General features: G+C 38.6%; 1 protein-coding gene across 9 annotated transcripts in view; it reads left to right on the top strand.

Moving 5' to 3' along the window:
• Positions 1 to 16,153, top strand: part of MYO6 (myosin VI) — a 180,990-nt gene that overhangs the window by 163,076 nt on the left and 1,761 nt on the right. For 6 of the 9 annotated variants that reach the window (XM_072142094.1, XM_072142092.1, XM_072142093.1 and 3 more), the window contains 4 exons: positions 69 to 172; positions 3,362 to 3,493; positions 5,623 to 5,649; positions 10,085 to 10,303. In XM_072142094.1, coding sequence (XP_071998195.1) covers positions 69 to 172; positions 3,362 to 3,493; positions 5,623 to 5,649; positions 10,085 to 10,303 — 482 coding nt within the window. The remainder of the gene's footprint in view (positions 1 to 68; positions 173 to 3,361; positions 3,494 to 5,622; positions 5,650 to 10,084; positions 10,304 to 16,153) is intronic. The other 3 variants (XM_072142095.1, XM_072142096.1, XM_072142090.1) reach the window with 1 other exon arrangement.

Here is a 16,153-nt window from a genome sequence, read left to right as displayed (position 1 = left end):
TTTTTTTTTTTTTATAAACTGTGGTATTTAATGTATAACATAACTTACATTTGGTGCTTTTATAATAGGGGGGTGCAAGTCCAAGCTACAAAATCTGCTGCCAGCGTCAAGAAGTATGATTTAAGCAAGTGGAAATATGCAGAGCTCAGAGATGCAATCAATACTTCATGTGGTAAGTCGAGAAAACCATCTCTTAAAGGGGTTATCCGTGTTTACTAATAATTTATCACCAGAATGGGGTGGGCTATTTAAAAATAATAAACGTTTACCTACCTCCTCCGGCGCTGCCGATGTCCCACTTCTTGGTCAATCTGATCTGTGCGCCGGATTGATTGCAAGGGAGCCCAGAAGCTCCCATCCGACGCTTACAACGCTGAGAGATAGGGACGGATGGGAGGAGCCGGCCACATCACCGGCCGGAAGCTCCTTGTGCGCGGCTTCCGTGCCCCTGTAAACAAACAGGGGCGCGAATCAGACGGACCGTGGTGCAGGACATCAGAGGCGCCGAAGGAGGTAAGTACACGTTTATTATTTTTAAATAGCCGCCCCAGCCCGGCCCTAAATTATTAGTAAACTTGGATAACCCCTTTAACGGGCGCAGCAAGTAATTAAGAAAAGTTAAATTACTTCTTCTGCAGGGAGAGTGTGGATCTCTTAATTTCAAGTAAAATTTTATAAAACATTGGTGACCAGTGAGACATTATTTTTGCTTGAAGATAAAACGTTAGCTGTTAGACAAGATCATTGACTACATATTACAGTGAAAAAAAAACATTTCATAACTGATAATCTTTATATAGCACCATCAAATTCTGCAGCTTTAGATATATACAAAGGGGACATGTACAAATATAATGTTATATTACAGTGTACAAACCTTCATATGGAACAATAGGAGTGATGACCCTGCTCGCAAGAGCTTACAGTCTATGGGGATGAAGGGGTGGCATCTGCTGATGGCATGTCCGATGGGGGCAGTACAATGGGAAAAGAGAAGAGGACCTAGGACACACTGAAAGTGCGGTCAGAGAGATAGGAAGAAAACCAAGAGAGTGCTGGTGGTCCACAGTATCGAACACTGCCGATAGATCCAGGAGAATGAGGAGAGAATAGTCACCTTCGGATTTAGCTGTGAGGAGATCATTGGAGACTTTAGAAGCAGAATGTAGGGGTCAAGGAGGGAGTTATCTGAGAGATGGTGGGTCAGTCGAGAATAGACCAGGCATTCCAGGAGTTTGGAGATGAAAGGGAGATTAGAAATTGGTCGGTAGTTAAAAAAGTTAAAATTCTAGTAAAAATGTTATTGTATTTTTAATGTACAATACATTTTACACCTTCTTTTGTGTCAATTAGTTTTGCACAGTACATTGATGTCTTTGTTACAATAAAGTATCAGGCAGACTGCTGCAGAAGGGCTCTGCTGCAGACTGTTGCTCGCCATTGTAAAATAAGTATGAAGGATTAATATGTCTGAGTAAAGTTATGCTTTAATGGCCAATAGAAAATCTCTGTTGGGACTTCTGCAGTTCACGAGAACAGGGGTTCTCTTATTAATAGCTGAATGAAGTGACAGGAGCATACATTCTGCCATTCCAATCAATACTTTGGGAGTACAGTGATCAGCTCTCCCAGAACTCTCATGGACTGAGAATGTGAGTGGCAGGGATAGCTGAGCGGTCACAACTGGCCCAAGAGGCTTAGTGTGTGACTTTTCCATATGAGAAGACTAGTACTATACACCATACATTATTCATTGCACTGGGGCCTGGCACAGACTTTGCACTTGTGCCCATCAGCTTCAAGTTACTTGAATGAAATACAGTATGCCTGCTCATCATGATCATGCGAGTCCAAGTAGTCTTACCCTCTCCCATCAGATTGTTATAACAGTAATACTTCTGGTTAACCCTTTAACTGTATGAGAGAAATAATTAAGAAATAATTTAGCATTTGTAATACAAGCTCTAGAAGCTCAATTCCATAGCATTTTGGAAAAGGCATCTACCACTAGTATTAAGAACTATATGCAAATGAGCCTGAGGGGCTCCAGACAGTCCTTCATCCTAGTGGTAGATGCCCTTTAAGGTCTCTGTATTGTGTCCATCATGCGGACACAAAAATTTGGGGTCTGTAATACGGGATATATGAAATTGTACCTTTAACTAGCCAGAAAAGGGCTTTGGAAGCCAACTATTCCATCCATACTTTAGTTATACCTTTGATTCCATAGGGCAATAAGAGAGATTGTTATGTTTGTTAATGTTTTTAAATGAATCAAAACAAGGATGATGATTACTGTACTGTGTCATTTTGATGTGGAGGAAGTTTTGATAAATATTAGATACAAGAACACTGTTCCCCATACAGTAGCTCAGAAACCAGGGTTACTGGACTTGAGAAATGAGTAAATACATTTTTTTTCCCTTTTAAAGAAAATTGTTCTGAGTTGAATGTCATGATGCATTTGTACAAGACAGCCAGGAACACTGACATGCATGTAAATATATTGTCAATGAGCAATTTTTAGTGGAAGTCATCTCTCAATGGGATTTCACTTAAAAAGTAGAAAACTAGAATAACAATGCATACTTTGTCTTCCTTTCATCCTGCCCTCAATTTGAGTGGTAATGAAAGTCAAATCATGGGACTTGTGTACATAATATATGGACTAACATAGTATAGGATGTAGTTTTTTTGTATAATTCTATATGCCGGTGTCCAACTCTGTAAAAATTATTGTGTATCAATTCCTTCTGGTCTTCCAGCGTTCTGCTTGCAGTAATTCAATAGGAACTGGTATTGTTTACTTCTAGGGTGTAGAAAACCCTCATGTTACAGTTAGCAGAGCTGTCTGTGTGATCATCACATGATTGTTGTATGAACTCCTGAAAGAAAATACCAATGAAATTGTTCAATAACTAGGCCTTGTTTACTTACAATGCATCATTCCTTATACACCTTCTCACACTTGTACAGCACATTAGGAGGGTAATTTCCTGTACATGTATGGTGCTGACATGGGCTGGCATTAAAGTGGTGGAACAACAGGTAGTGCCATGGGCTGCAGGTGTCACTTCACCCTCACCCGCAAGGCCAATAACCAGTTCAAAGGTGTTTATCCCTGCAGTCAATTGGCGTGTAGCAGTCTGCATTCAAATGCTGCGAACAATGGTGGGATGTAAGAGGTTGTTGTAAAATGTAATAAGTGGAAGGCACAAAAAGTCCAAATTACTAAAAAATATCTGCACAAAGTAAATATACATAAGGGTTAAAGGGTCTAATAATAAAGCTTTCTCAGATTTAAATGATATGATTGCAGTAAACAAAATATTGTTTTTTCTTGGTGAAATGCTGTGAACAGATATCGAGTTGTTGGCAGCATGCAGAGAGGAATTTCACAGGCGGCTCAAAGTTTACCATGCCTGGAAGTCAAAGAACAAGAAGCGCAATGCAGAAACTGACCAGCGCGCACCTAAATCGGTTACAGATTACGGTAAGCCTGGGATTAGTAATTATATTCTGTGTATATATTAAAATGTGAGTACAGTTACTCTTCTTACTATATTTACACTCACTAGGTCATGGAATTAGACTTTGCTCTGAATAAGTGTTTCTTAATCGTTTTGTTCCACGTGTGAAAAGCCCAAATCAATTTTATTCTAAATACTTAATCCTTGAGGATAATGCTTCTCATTTCCTTTAAACACTACTTCAAATAGTTTATGCTTCTCCTAGAAATACCTGTGTAACTGCTGTACGAGAACTTTTTTTACAAGTTCAATTCTCTCTGCGAAGACCTTAATCCTTATTTAAGAGATTGAGTTAATTCATATAGATATTGTGAGAGAATTTGCTATGTATCACAGACAAATGAATTACTGCCAGTTTATTCCATGTTCACAAATGTATTAAGCAAGCATAAAAATACACTTTGGGGATGTTTTTATCCTGGGCTGAAGGCAGTATTGCTCATATGCACATTGTTTGTTGCCTTGGGATTGGTTCTTAGTATTAAAATCACAGTCTGGTACTATACAAGGATCTTGCAATGCCCAAATTATGACTATGTAATAATACAGGTTGAGGTTTAAGAAGGGGAATGGAAAAATCTGCCATCAAAATTAAGCATGATAAACCATGGATCAATGCATATAGATTCCGGCACCGTGACTGTGGTGATCTTCTTATATTTGTTATCCACGGTCACCTTCCTTCTGAAAGAAACGTTACAATTATGCGTCAGCCCTTAGTCAGAAGGGTTGGGGGGGGGGACCGTCCCTCAATGCTTCAGCTCCGGGCTTTTACACTGTTCAAGATTAGGTCTCCCCCACACCCTGCCTGCTGTAATTTTAATTGCAGCAGAGGAAGTTTCAGCACACAGTGGGAGGGAGGTCATTTTTAACTGAAGACTGTTTCCAATAGCCTATGGCATGTTATTTTCAAAAATGCCTTTATTCGCGATGTTGAGGATTCCATTGCTTTTTAACTAATTATTTTAGGGGACTGTCCAAACGGCACAAGTTTTCTTCTCCTTAGTGTCTCCTCCCCCTGACTCATGGCCCTCCCTCAGCCTATCCCCTGCTCCCTGAGTGAGGAAAAGGGGAGGAGGAATAGAGGAGAAGACGGCCCATGCAGTTTGGTTGGCAGGGAAGCAGGTAACATAAAATAATCATTTAAAAAGCTGTGGATTTATTGATATTGATGACAAAGGCGTTTTTAAATGAACATGCATAGGAACCTGTCTTCAGGTAAAAATAACCTCTAAGGTTCCCTTTAAATATGTGTCCTAGCAGCACTCTCCCTTAAGGTCCTGTCTAAAATGGGAAATTAAAAATGCCTTTACCTGTGGACCAACTAAAATGGATTAGACAATAAGAAAGTTATCACTTCCTTATTGTCTAATCCATTGATTGACAATCTTGAAAGTTTTCTGCAACTTTTGCTTATTTTATCATGTATTTCTAGGTTGTGTTCAGAACTATAAAACATTTTATATTAAAAATGTGAATTCTAGCAGGTGACTAGTGTTTTTATTGATTTATTTTGAGTTTCTTTTTTGATATATTTATCATGCTCTTTGCCACATTTAGATAATTGAAGATGTCCAATTTTAGAGGACTTATTATGAGTTGGGCACTGGTTAAAATACACTTTAGATTTTTGTATATTAATGTCGCTGTATATTTTACTTTGCATCTAAAGAAGAGAATGTATGTGCTCGGCTAAGGCCGGATCCTCACAAGCAAGTTTAGTCTGAGATAAAAGCTTCATGCACTGGAAGGGTTTTCTGGGCTAAATTTCCTATCACTGGACTGATGGTAGTAGGTTGAATGCGGGAAATTCCTCCAGTGCACAAAGTGGGGTTTTTTTTGGACCAAACTCGCTTGTGGGAAGCTAGCCTAAATTTGCATCTGTGTTGTGCTTACAGTTATTCTGTTTCATCAGAGGAAGAGAAAACTGGAAATAAAGCAAATGATTTAAAACATTGTAATGGTTGTGTAAAAGATGGCTGATGGAACAGACCTAAAAGTTTAACACAGATGTGAAGTTACTTAACTACTGTTATCCCAATATTGTCATGTATGCTGCATGTTTTCAATTCCAAATGATATTTGTTTGCAGATTTTGCTCCATTTATGAACAACACAAGTAAGTCTGGATATGGTTTAACACTAACCTAAAAGGGAAAGGGGAAAGGTGCTCATGCTTTTTGCTACTAACCAACATATTGTTTGCTACACTTATGGATGTCATTGAAACCATAGTAGTTTAGTCAATGGTGTAGGTACTGTATAGGTTACAAAGATGGTAGTCTCAACTAGGACTTAATGCCTTCTAAAACAAAGATAGACAAAAATACCATTACAGTATAGTTCCTAATTCTCTCTGTAAGCTTATATCACAATTCAAAGGCAGGAAGGTGCAGGCCCCAGCTGTGGCTGTCTACACAACTCAGAATCTTCTAACTATGACCTGGAAAGAATTGCTGCAACATAGGATTTATGTTTGTTGCAGACATTTGCAAAGTTAAATTATTAATCATAATGCCCATTAGAAGTGTTTCATTTTGTATCATTGCAACTCATTTGGATATAGCTTGGATATACCATCATCCTTTGGACCCCCACTTACTGAGAATGAATGGGCTGTAGCTCTGGCATTTCAGAGCAGTGCCCCAGATACCTTCGTTGTAGGAGAACTTTTGTCTAATACCATTTAAATGAAGGGGTCTGTTGGTGCCTGTATAGCCTGGTGACCAGTACTGCTGCTATTTTGTAGTTATTGCTTCCTATCTGAAAATTTCTGGGACTCATCCCTTCAATTAATTAATTGTTCTTTGGTAAAAAGTCCAAAACTTTATGTAGATGGTTAGAGATCTATACCACACAAACTCTCTCCATAATGGAGCATAAAACTCCTCATAGCTAGTACTGTTGATTGGTGAAACTTTATGTTCTTCATCAGTATTACAAGTCTCCCTATACAAAGGGTTTCTTAGATATTGTAGGAGAATATGGTAAGAAGGGTTATCTTACTGTACGATTTCACTGTCCTCCCAGGAGGTAGAGATGGTGCAGTTCATAGCTTCCCATGTGATATTCTGCCAAGGGCTATAAAATAGATAATAGCACACAGATGGAAAAATCTAACAATGACGCTATAGGGATGGGAATTTTTTTTTCCTACAGTGTTTAACATAACTGAGTGTTCCATATGGAACACGACTAGGCTATACCATGTTACGTAGAAAGGATATATAGTTGTAATTTAAGACCTATAGAAATGGATTTAAAGAGGATGAACTAAAAACGGCACAGTCTAACAGTTCAAGGTTAAACATTGATAGACATAACTGTAGCAAACCGCTTTGGTAAGAGAGGTAACTATAAGGTGGCGCTAACCGTTTGAATAACGTGGTGGGATAAAGGCTACAATATATCATCTGCCATGTGATGTGTTCAGAAAGCATTGCTGCTACGTCCACATATAGCCTGCATAGAGTCCTTACTAATATACTATATTCCCAGACATTATACAGTACACAAGGCTACACAACTGCAGAATGTTTTCATAGATCATGATCACATGGCTAGTTGCATTGATATCCACTTATAATAAATCGGCATTAAAGGGTCAGATTTTTCAGCTACTATTCATTTATGATTAATGATTAGCTTTTGGGAAATGGTTGATTCTTTTATCTTTTACTACAAATACTTTTGTCATCTAGTTACAGCGTGTATTATGTATACTGCAAAAAATGTAAAATATTTTCAACAGAACTTAATAAAGTTATATTATAAATTCAGCAAAATAAAAGGGAATTGCAAATGTAATGTTAAAATAACTATTCTGATTCTGTTGCTTCAAAGTTTGCTTGCAGAAAGCTACTTCCCTCTACCCATTGATTATACCTTCACACTTGACCGGGCATGCATGTGTACATGGGGAATTGTGTTATTGTTTGTAATATATTGTGGAAAGGGCATCAACCAATGTTGGGAAGTAAATAAAGAGTATGTATTGGAAGGCTTATGGCAGGGGTTTGATGATAAAGGACTGATATATGATGGTGCCCAACTACTAAAGGACTGATATATCATGGTGCCCAACTACTTAGAAGCTTATTTACATTTTTTTCTATTTTTAGTATGTTGATAAAATTCATGAGGCATACGTGACAAAAATATATGAAACAAATAAGACAAAAACTAACCTATGTTAGCAAATGTTTCAGGAAATATACATACATATATACATATATAAATATGTGTGTAAAATACATAAAGGTATGGACCAGCTAGTAAGAGTGTTTGGTCCAATGAAGTTGAAATTTAGGATTGCAACTGCTTTGCAACCTCTATTAACACTTTCACCACCAATAACCCTGTACCATTATACACTGCAATCCTAAGCTTCAACGTCATTAGACCATCTGTAGCAAGTTATTTCAAATAACAAACTTGAACGCTGCTATCCTCATGTGAATATAAAGAGTTAACTGTTGCATAGGCTCTGTACAGCCATAGCCAGTTACCAGCCACTGTGCACTTATCTGAAATATATATGGTAAACACATTCACCAGCTGGTCCATACCTCATATGTATTTTACACATTTTATGATGTATATTTCTTGATATATTTGCTTTTTGTAATTTTAGTTATCTACATTATTTTTTTGTTACGTACACCTCATCAATTTTATTAACATACTAATAAATATAATATGGAGTTGAATGAAGCTTTGGAGCAATTGAATGTCAAAATATATCTGTCCTATATGTGTATTGGGGTGTTGAGAGCAGCTGTTACTGGAAAGTAATTTATACTGAGCATCCAACGTTTGTAGACTGCAAGAATAACATATGTGCAAAGACTGTTATTAACGTTAATAGTTGTTGCCGGTAGGATAATATCTTGACATAAGGGAATTGCTTACAATGCAGTTCCGTAATACATTGTTTTGAAGTGGTTTTGAGAGGAACTGCACTTAATCTGTTTGGAAACAAAAATAACTTAGGGAGATGGAAGAGAAGTTGGCATGGATATCTATCATATCTACCTCACGCTGTTTATTCATTTTATGCTATGGAAAGATTTCAATCTGCAGATTTAATAAAAACTGACAAAGTACAAATAAGACAGAATTTCACTGAATCCCAAAAGAAAATGTAATGACTCTGCAGCAGCATTCATTATAACTCTATCAACAAAGTTCTGTTTCCTAACTACACATATATATCTATATCTTTATCTATATGAGCCAATGTAAACCTGAACTTAAGAGGAAGAAGCTGTATAAAATATTATAATTTTCATTACCTCTGCAATCTGTAAGTCTAAAGTTCACTGTAGAAAAGGTTGTGTGGTACTGTAGATCCATGGGTGTAGAATACTAAACAATTATTTGTAAGCCTTCAAGTAACCTACCGGATTCCTTTTATCGATTTCCGTCTTGTAATGGTGTTTGTTCCAATACTTTTGGAATCAGTTAAAGGAATCAGATACAAAACTACCAAACTTTGCAACAACTTGTACACTTTTTTTTAAAACTTTGATAACATGAAATATCTAAGGGATTGAAAATATTTAAATACTTTTCCCTCTGATGAGATTACACAGTTAGGTTACATTCACACTGCCGTATCGGGGACATATATACGGCTGACGTATATACGGCCAATATACGTCCCCCGTAGACAGCTATGGGCCCACAGCGCCCAACGAGAGCACGCCCAACCGTGCGGCACCGTACCGCTCCGTACCCGTAGAAAGATAGGACATGTTCCTATGGAGGGGGGGGGGGCTGCTACGGTACGGTGGGCAACGGCCTTCTGAATGTAGCCTTACTTGTAGTGATTTGTATTATCAGGTATGCGAAGTTTGTTGAAGACTTTGTAAGTTTTTTGTGACAAATATCCACACAAGCTCTGGTGATGTGTACACATTAATTAGCTGTGAATGAATACTAACCTGCTGCTGCTATAATTCATATAGTAGTTGAGGTTTCCATGTAAAATTAAAGATTTTTTGGCTATCCTGTCTGCTATCTAATTAAAGAATTCCAAAGACATCCTCCCTGTAACATTTCATATGCAGAAAAGTAGATAAGAGACTTTACATTTAATATATCTTTAAGCAGGAACATGAGCAGTTCCACTTGTCCTTTTGCAGACACAGAAATCTATTTCACAAATTTTTAAAGGTCTAATTGAGCTTCATATTATTCCAGCCAATATTATGAAGAGGTACTGAGCCATGTAATGTAATTTCAACCGTTTTAAATGTACACCATTTTTCATATTCAGGCTTGAAAGGCTGGCACTGTGATAAAATTACCATAGCAAGTATTTTATAGTATGACTTGCTCAGCTTCAGGCAGTAATATCGGTGAAAGGCCAAAGTGCAACATAGGCTTATTATCCTATCTCTCCGACTTTCTTATACTGTAATGGTGGTCAATTATTGTAACATAGGTACTAAGCTATACATTACTGAGCAAATGTGTGCCAAATTATTTTCAGTTTGAGTCATTACCAGCCAGTGCAATATGGTGATATGAAATGTATTCTATGTGTACAGCCCAGCAGAACCCAGTGGTGCAGCTGCCTGCCAGACAACAGGAAATTGAAGTGAACCGGCAGCAGCGATACTTCCGCATTCCCTTTATTCGCCCAGCCGACCAGTACAAGGAGCCTCAGAACAAGAAGAAAGGATGGTGGTATGCACATTTTGATGGACCTTGGATCGCCCGTCAAATGGAGCTTCATCCAGATAAGCCACCCATCTTGCTAGTAGCTGGTATGTGTCTTGTAGTGTTTTATGTCTACAATGAATGAGAGTCAAAAGGGTGCTCAAATTGCAGCAACTGCATAACTATTTCATGGTTTCACTACCCCTGAAATTTTTATAAATGATAGTTCAGAGCCTCATGCATATTACCGTGCACACATCTTCTCCCCCCACTCATATCCATTCAAAGTGCCGGCTTACAGAGCAGTGAGACATGGCGGCCTCAACACACCGTATCAGTTTTATAGAAGTCAATGGGAGCCGTGAGCTAGCCACAATTTGGGCTGCAAGCTCAGGGCCCCAGATACACTGTGCATGTGGCCCAAGTCTTTGTAAGGGTTGCCCAACTTCAGTGAATGGTATTGTTTGTGTAATGAAATGTTATACAATATTCCAAAATACTTTGCTTCTACTTTCTATAGAAAGCTTCTATGTTTACTTTCAGTGCATTGAAATCTGTCCATGGTCATGTGATGTCACACAGCTGCTTTGTGTAGCAGGGCAGAAGCAGAGATCTAGAAAACTGAGTAATCAATCCAAAAGGTATATGGGAAAATTGTATAACTTTTTATTATACAAACTATATCAATTGAAAAGTGAAAGATAACCCCTTAGAGCACAGAAACGTGCAAATCATGAGCAGCAAACAATGAAAATATGTCATCAGTGTGTTAGGTCAGCTCACATGCTCATACATGGGGCCACCAACAGACAGCATAGAACAACAATTGTTTGCACCGAATTGTGTAACGTGATTGTAAGAAGAGAATCAAATGAACAAACGCAAAATCCTGCTGCCAGAAAACAGTGGTGCAAAGGCTCCATTGCACAGGAAATATAAACCCAAATGTTAAAAGTCCAGCACTAACGCGAAGAATCCATTTATCCCCTTAACGACTTGGCCTTTTTTAGTTTTTTCACTTCCATTTTTCACTCACCAACTTCAAAAATCTATAACTTTTTTATTTTTCCACATAAAGAGCTGTGTTATGGCTTATTTTCTGCGTAACAAATTGCACTTCATAGTGAAGGTATTTAATATTCTATGGCGTGTACTGGGAAGCGGGAAAAAAATTCCAAATGCAGTGAAAATGGTGAAAAACCACATTTGTGACGTTTTCTTGTGGGCTTGGATTTTACAGCTTTCACTCTGCGTCCCAAATGACATGTCTACTTTATTCTTTGGGTCGGTACGATCACGTGGATACCAAATTTGTATAGGTTTTATAATGTTTTCATACATTTAAAAAAATTAAAACCTCCTGTACAAAATATTTTTTTTTTATTTTGCCATCTTCTGGGGCCAATAACTTTTTCATACTTTGGTGTACGGAGCTGTGGATAGTGTAATTTTTTGCGAATTTTGATGCCGTTTTCATTACTATAATTTTTGGGACTGTGCGACCTTTTGATCACTTTTTATTAATTTTTTTATATTTTTCAAAATGGCAAAAAAATGCCATTTTCGACTTTGGACGCTATTTTCCGTTACGGGGTTAAACATAGTGAAAAAACATTATCATATTTTGATAGATCCGGCATTTTCGGACGCGGCGATACCTAATGTGTTTATGATTTTTACTGTTTATTTATTTTTATATCAGTTCTAGGGAAAGGGGGTGATTTGAATTTTTAGGTTTTTTTATTATAATTTTTTTTTTTTAACTTTTTTTTTATTTTTACTTTTACTATTTTTCAGACTCCCTAGGGTACTCTAACCCTAGGTAGTCTGATCGATCCTATCATATACTGCCATACTGCAGTATGGCAGTATATGGGGATTTTACTCCCCATGCATTACAATGTGCAATTAGCACATTGTAATGCATGGGTTAAAACGAAGTAGCCTCGGGTGTTCGGAACACCCGAGGTTACCATGGCGACGGATCGCCGCTCCCCGTGACGTCATCGGGGAGCACCGATCCACGACAAGATGGCGGCGCCCATGCGGCTCCATCTCTTTGAAGCCGCCGGCAGCGATCGCTAGCACCGATCGCGGGTGTTACCGGTAAGCCTTTGCTGCAATATGCAGCAAAGACTTACCGGCTATGGAGAGGGCTCGGCCTCCATGACCCGGGACCCGTCGGGAAGGGGTTAAACATATTTTTTTTACTGGTTTCTTCACTTTAGTGCTGTATTTTTTGTGTTTCTATTTGTCTTAGGAAAAAATATAAAAGGTGAGTAAAATAAAACTTTAAATTCTTTAAAAATACTAAATTAAGAAATGTATAAAATGGTAATTAGACACAAACCTGGACTATATCTACACCTGTCTAAAACCGAAACCAAAAGTGGTTAGCTATCGACTATATAAGCCACAAGAAATCTGTGACTAATAAATTTATCAGGCCAAAAACTACAATGAGTATAAGGTAATACAGCCATGAACAATTGTGAACTCACCATGTATGCTGTTGTAGTGGTCGTGGTGTAGAAGGAAGCACCGTCTCCTGAACTGCTCAGCACTTCTTGCCCTTGGTATCTCCAACAGGAGAACACCTACGTGTACAATATGGCTTAAAGTTTACAAGAATGACACCACTACAGATATAGCTTGATTGCCAGAATCTGCAAGGTGGCTACAATATTTATTTATATGTCCCTGATGAGCCTAAAGCAAGATGAAACATGGCATCTACGGACATGCTCCACCTATCACTTTGAGATTTCATTTCATGCACCATCCCTTTGACTTTTAGGCTTGTAATAGCGCCAGTGTTAATGGGGAAAGGTACCGGTTGGGGTTGCAGCTGTTTAGGGCTGAGGCTCTGAGGTTACGTTATATACGGTGTATTAATCATCTGTCATATTAGGGGTAAATAGGGATAGTACATTACCTACTCTATCCCCATTTTGTCATTGACAGTCTGACTGCACCCCTGTAAACAACCTCCTATATAGTCTGTTCCACCGCAACATTATTTCCAGATTGATCCCAGAACAACTGTCATTGCCAATTTTATCGCAGTTGTGGGCAGTTACACTGGTGTGAACAATTCAGGAGAGGCTGCTTCCTTCTAAACCATGACCACTACAATAGAATACCCGGTGTAGATGCCCACAAATATGATAAAATTGGCAATGACCGTTGTTCGGGGGTCAATCTGGAAATAAAGGAGATTGTTCACAGGGGTGCAGTCAGACTGTCAATGATAAAGGGGGCATTGAGTGGGTAAAGTACTATCCCTTTTTACCCCTAATATGACAGATGGCTAATACACCCTATATAACCTAACCCCGGAGCCACAGCCCTAAACAGCTGTAACCCCAACCGGAACCTTTACCTATTAACACTGGCCCTAATACAAGCCTAAAATTCAAAAGGAAGGGGCATAAAATTAAACCTCAAAGTGATAGGTGGAGCATGTCCCTACATGCCATGTTTCACCTTTCTTTAGGCTCATCAGGGGAGATAGAAATTGATATTGTAGCCACCTTCTGGCAATGGTGCTACACATGTAGTGTTGTTACGCTTGTAAACTTTAAGCCATATTAGACACATTGGTCCCGGTCGAGATGCCCAGGGCAAAAGGACCTGGACAGTTAATTTCACGGTGTTTCCTTTTAAACCACAACCACTACAATCGCATACATGGTGAGTTTACATTTGTCCATGACCGTATTACCTTATACTCATTGTAGTTCTTTGGCCTGATATATGTATTACTCACAGATTTCTTGTGGCTTATATGGTCGATAGCTAACCACTTATGGTTTCGGTTTTAGACAGATGTAGTCCAGGATTGTGTCTAATTACCATTTCATAGTCACATTTCTTTATTTAGTGTTTTTAACGAATTGAAGTAAAGGTTATATTTTATTCACCACTTATATTTTTTCTTTATATACATAAGGTGAATTCTCCAATTGCCATTTGGTACTATTTATACTGTCATATTCTGTTTGTCTTAGAAGAGGATTGGTCTTAAAGTGCAAAATGCTTAAATGAAACCTGTCACCGTGAATGTCACTTTTAGCTGGTGACATGTTCCAATTGGTTATGCTATGATGATTTTAAAAATTCCTTTGCCCGCAGTCTTTCAGCAGTTTATAATTGTTTTTACATTACCTAGCTCCCTGCCAGCAGATTGTGGTACATCCCACGGTAGGGTCAGCTTGTGTGCCTTTCCTTATGCATTCTTCCTCTCCTCCACACCATCCCACACCCTCCCCTGCTCAGTGCACATGACAGGAAGGGGGAAGGGATCTGCATGAGTGTGGAGAGGGAACTGACACACACACAGGCTGCAGGTGCCCCCTCCTCCCGGGACTCGTCCCATGCTGCTGGCAGGGAGGAAAGTAATGTGAATTTTTAAAATCAGCATAGCATAGGCTATTTTAACCTGTCATCAGCTAAAAATCACATTCCTAGTGACAGGTTCAATTTCATGACATTGTATACTGTACCCTGATCAGTTTGGTGTTTGTTTTTTTTATCCATCCAACTGTTTCAAAATCTCAAAAAAAGAGATTCCAACTATAGAGACCGCCAGAAATTGTGATAAAGTCCCTTTTTCAAAATTGAACAGAGGTGAACATGCACTACTTGCACAGTATTCCTTTCTATGGGAATTCAATAACTTTTACGTCTGTAGTGCAAACCCTTTAACCAATAAGTAGTTTTGGTCTAGGGAAACTTCTGTAAAATATTCTTTACTATGTGAGTTGTTTCGTTATGCTGTTCTAGTTATTGTCATAGTTATCCTTTTGACCTAAATGAAATAGTGGGAGTGATGTATTTGTTAAAATGCTATACATTGGGGAAAAAGCCACCAATTGTACAAGTTCTCCAAAAGATGAGAGAGGCCTCTAAATGACATCATCGGTAGACCTCAACTGTGAGAGACAAAATGTGAAAACCAATCCAGAAAATCACATTGTCTGTCTGATTTTTAAAGAATAGATTTGCAAATTATGGAGGAAAATAAGTATTTGGTGACCTACAAACCAGCAAGATTTCTGGCTCTCTAATATTAGTGTAAAAGGTACCCATCCACAACTTCAAACCATCACACTCCAAACTCCACTATGTTGAAAACCAAAGAGCTGTCAAAGGACACCAGAAACAAAATTATAGACTTGCACCAAGCTGAAGACTGAATCTGTAATAGGCAGCAGCTTGTGAGAAGAAATCAACTGTGGGAGTTAGTTAGAAAATGAAAGACATACACGACCACTGATGATCTCCTTCGTTCATGGCTCCACACAAGATTTCCCATTATGGGGGGTCAAAATGATTCACATGGGGGGACCTAGTGAATGACCTGCAGAAAACTGGGACCAACGTCACAAAGGCTACCATCAGTAACACACTTTGGGACTCAAATCCTGTCATGCCCGATGTGTCCCCCTGCTTAAGTCAGTACATATCCAGCCTGTCTGAAGTTTGCAAGAAAACATTTGGATATTCCAGAAGAGTCTGAGAAAATGTCATATGGTCAAATGATGAGTTGCATTCAAAGAACACCATACCTACTGTGAAACATAAGATGGCATCATCAAGCTTTGGTGCTGTTTCCCTCTACAAGTACCAGGACGATTGATCGGTCCGTGTACATCAAAGAATGAATCGGGCCATCTGTTGGAGATTTTAAGTGCAAACCTCCTTCCATCAGGGCATTGGAGATGAAACGTGACAGGGTCTTTCAGCATGACACTGATCCCAAACACACTGCCAGGACAATAAATGAGTGGCTTCATAAAAAGCATTTCAAGGTCCTAGAGTGTCCTAGCCAGTCTCTACATCTCAATCCCATAGAAAACCTTTGGAAGGAGTTGAAAGTCCTTGTTGCCCATTGACAGCTTTAAAACATCACTGCTAGAGAGGAGATCTGTATGGAGGTATGGGCCATCATCAAT

Source organism: Engystomops pustulosus, chromosome 3 (genome assembly GCF_040894005.1).
Source record: "Engystomops pustulosus chromosome 3, aEngPut4.maternal, whole genome shotgun sequence".
NCBI lineage: Eukaryota > Metazoa > Chordata > Amphibia > Anura > Leptodactylidae > Engystomops > Engystomops pustulosus.
Note: the sequence above shows the minus strand (reverse complement) of the source record. Positions and strands in the feature narration are given on the sequence as shown.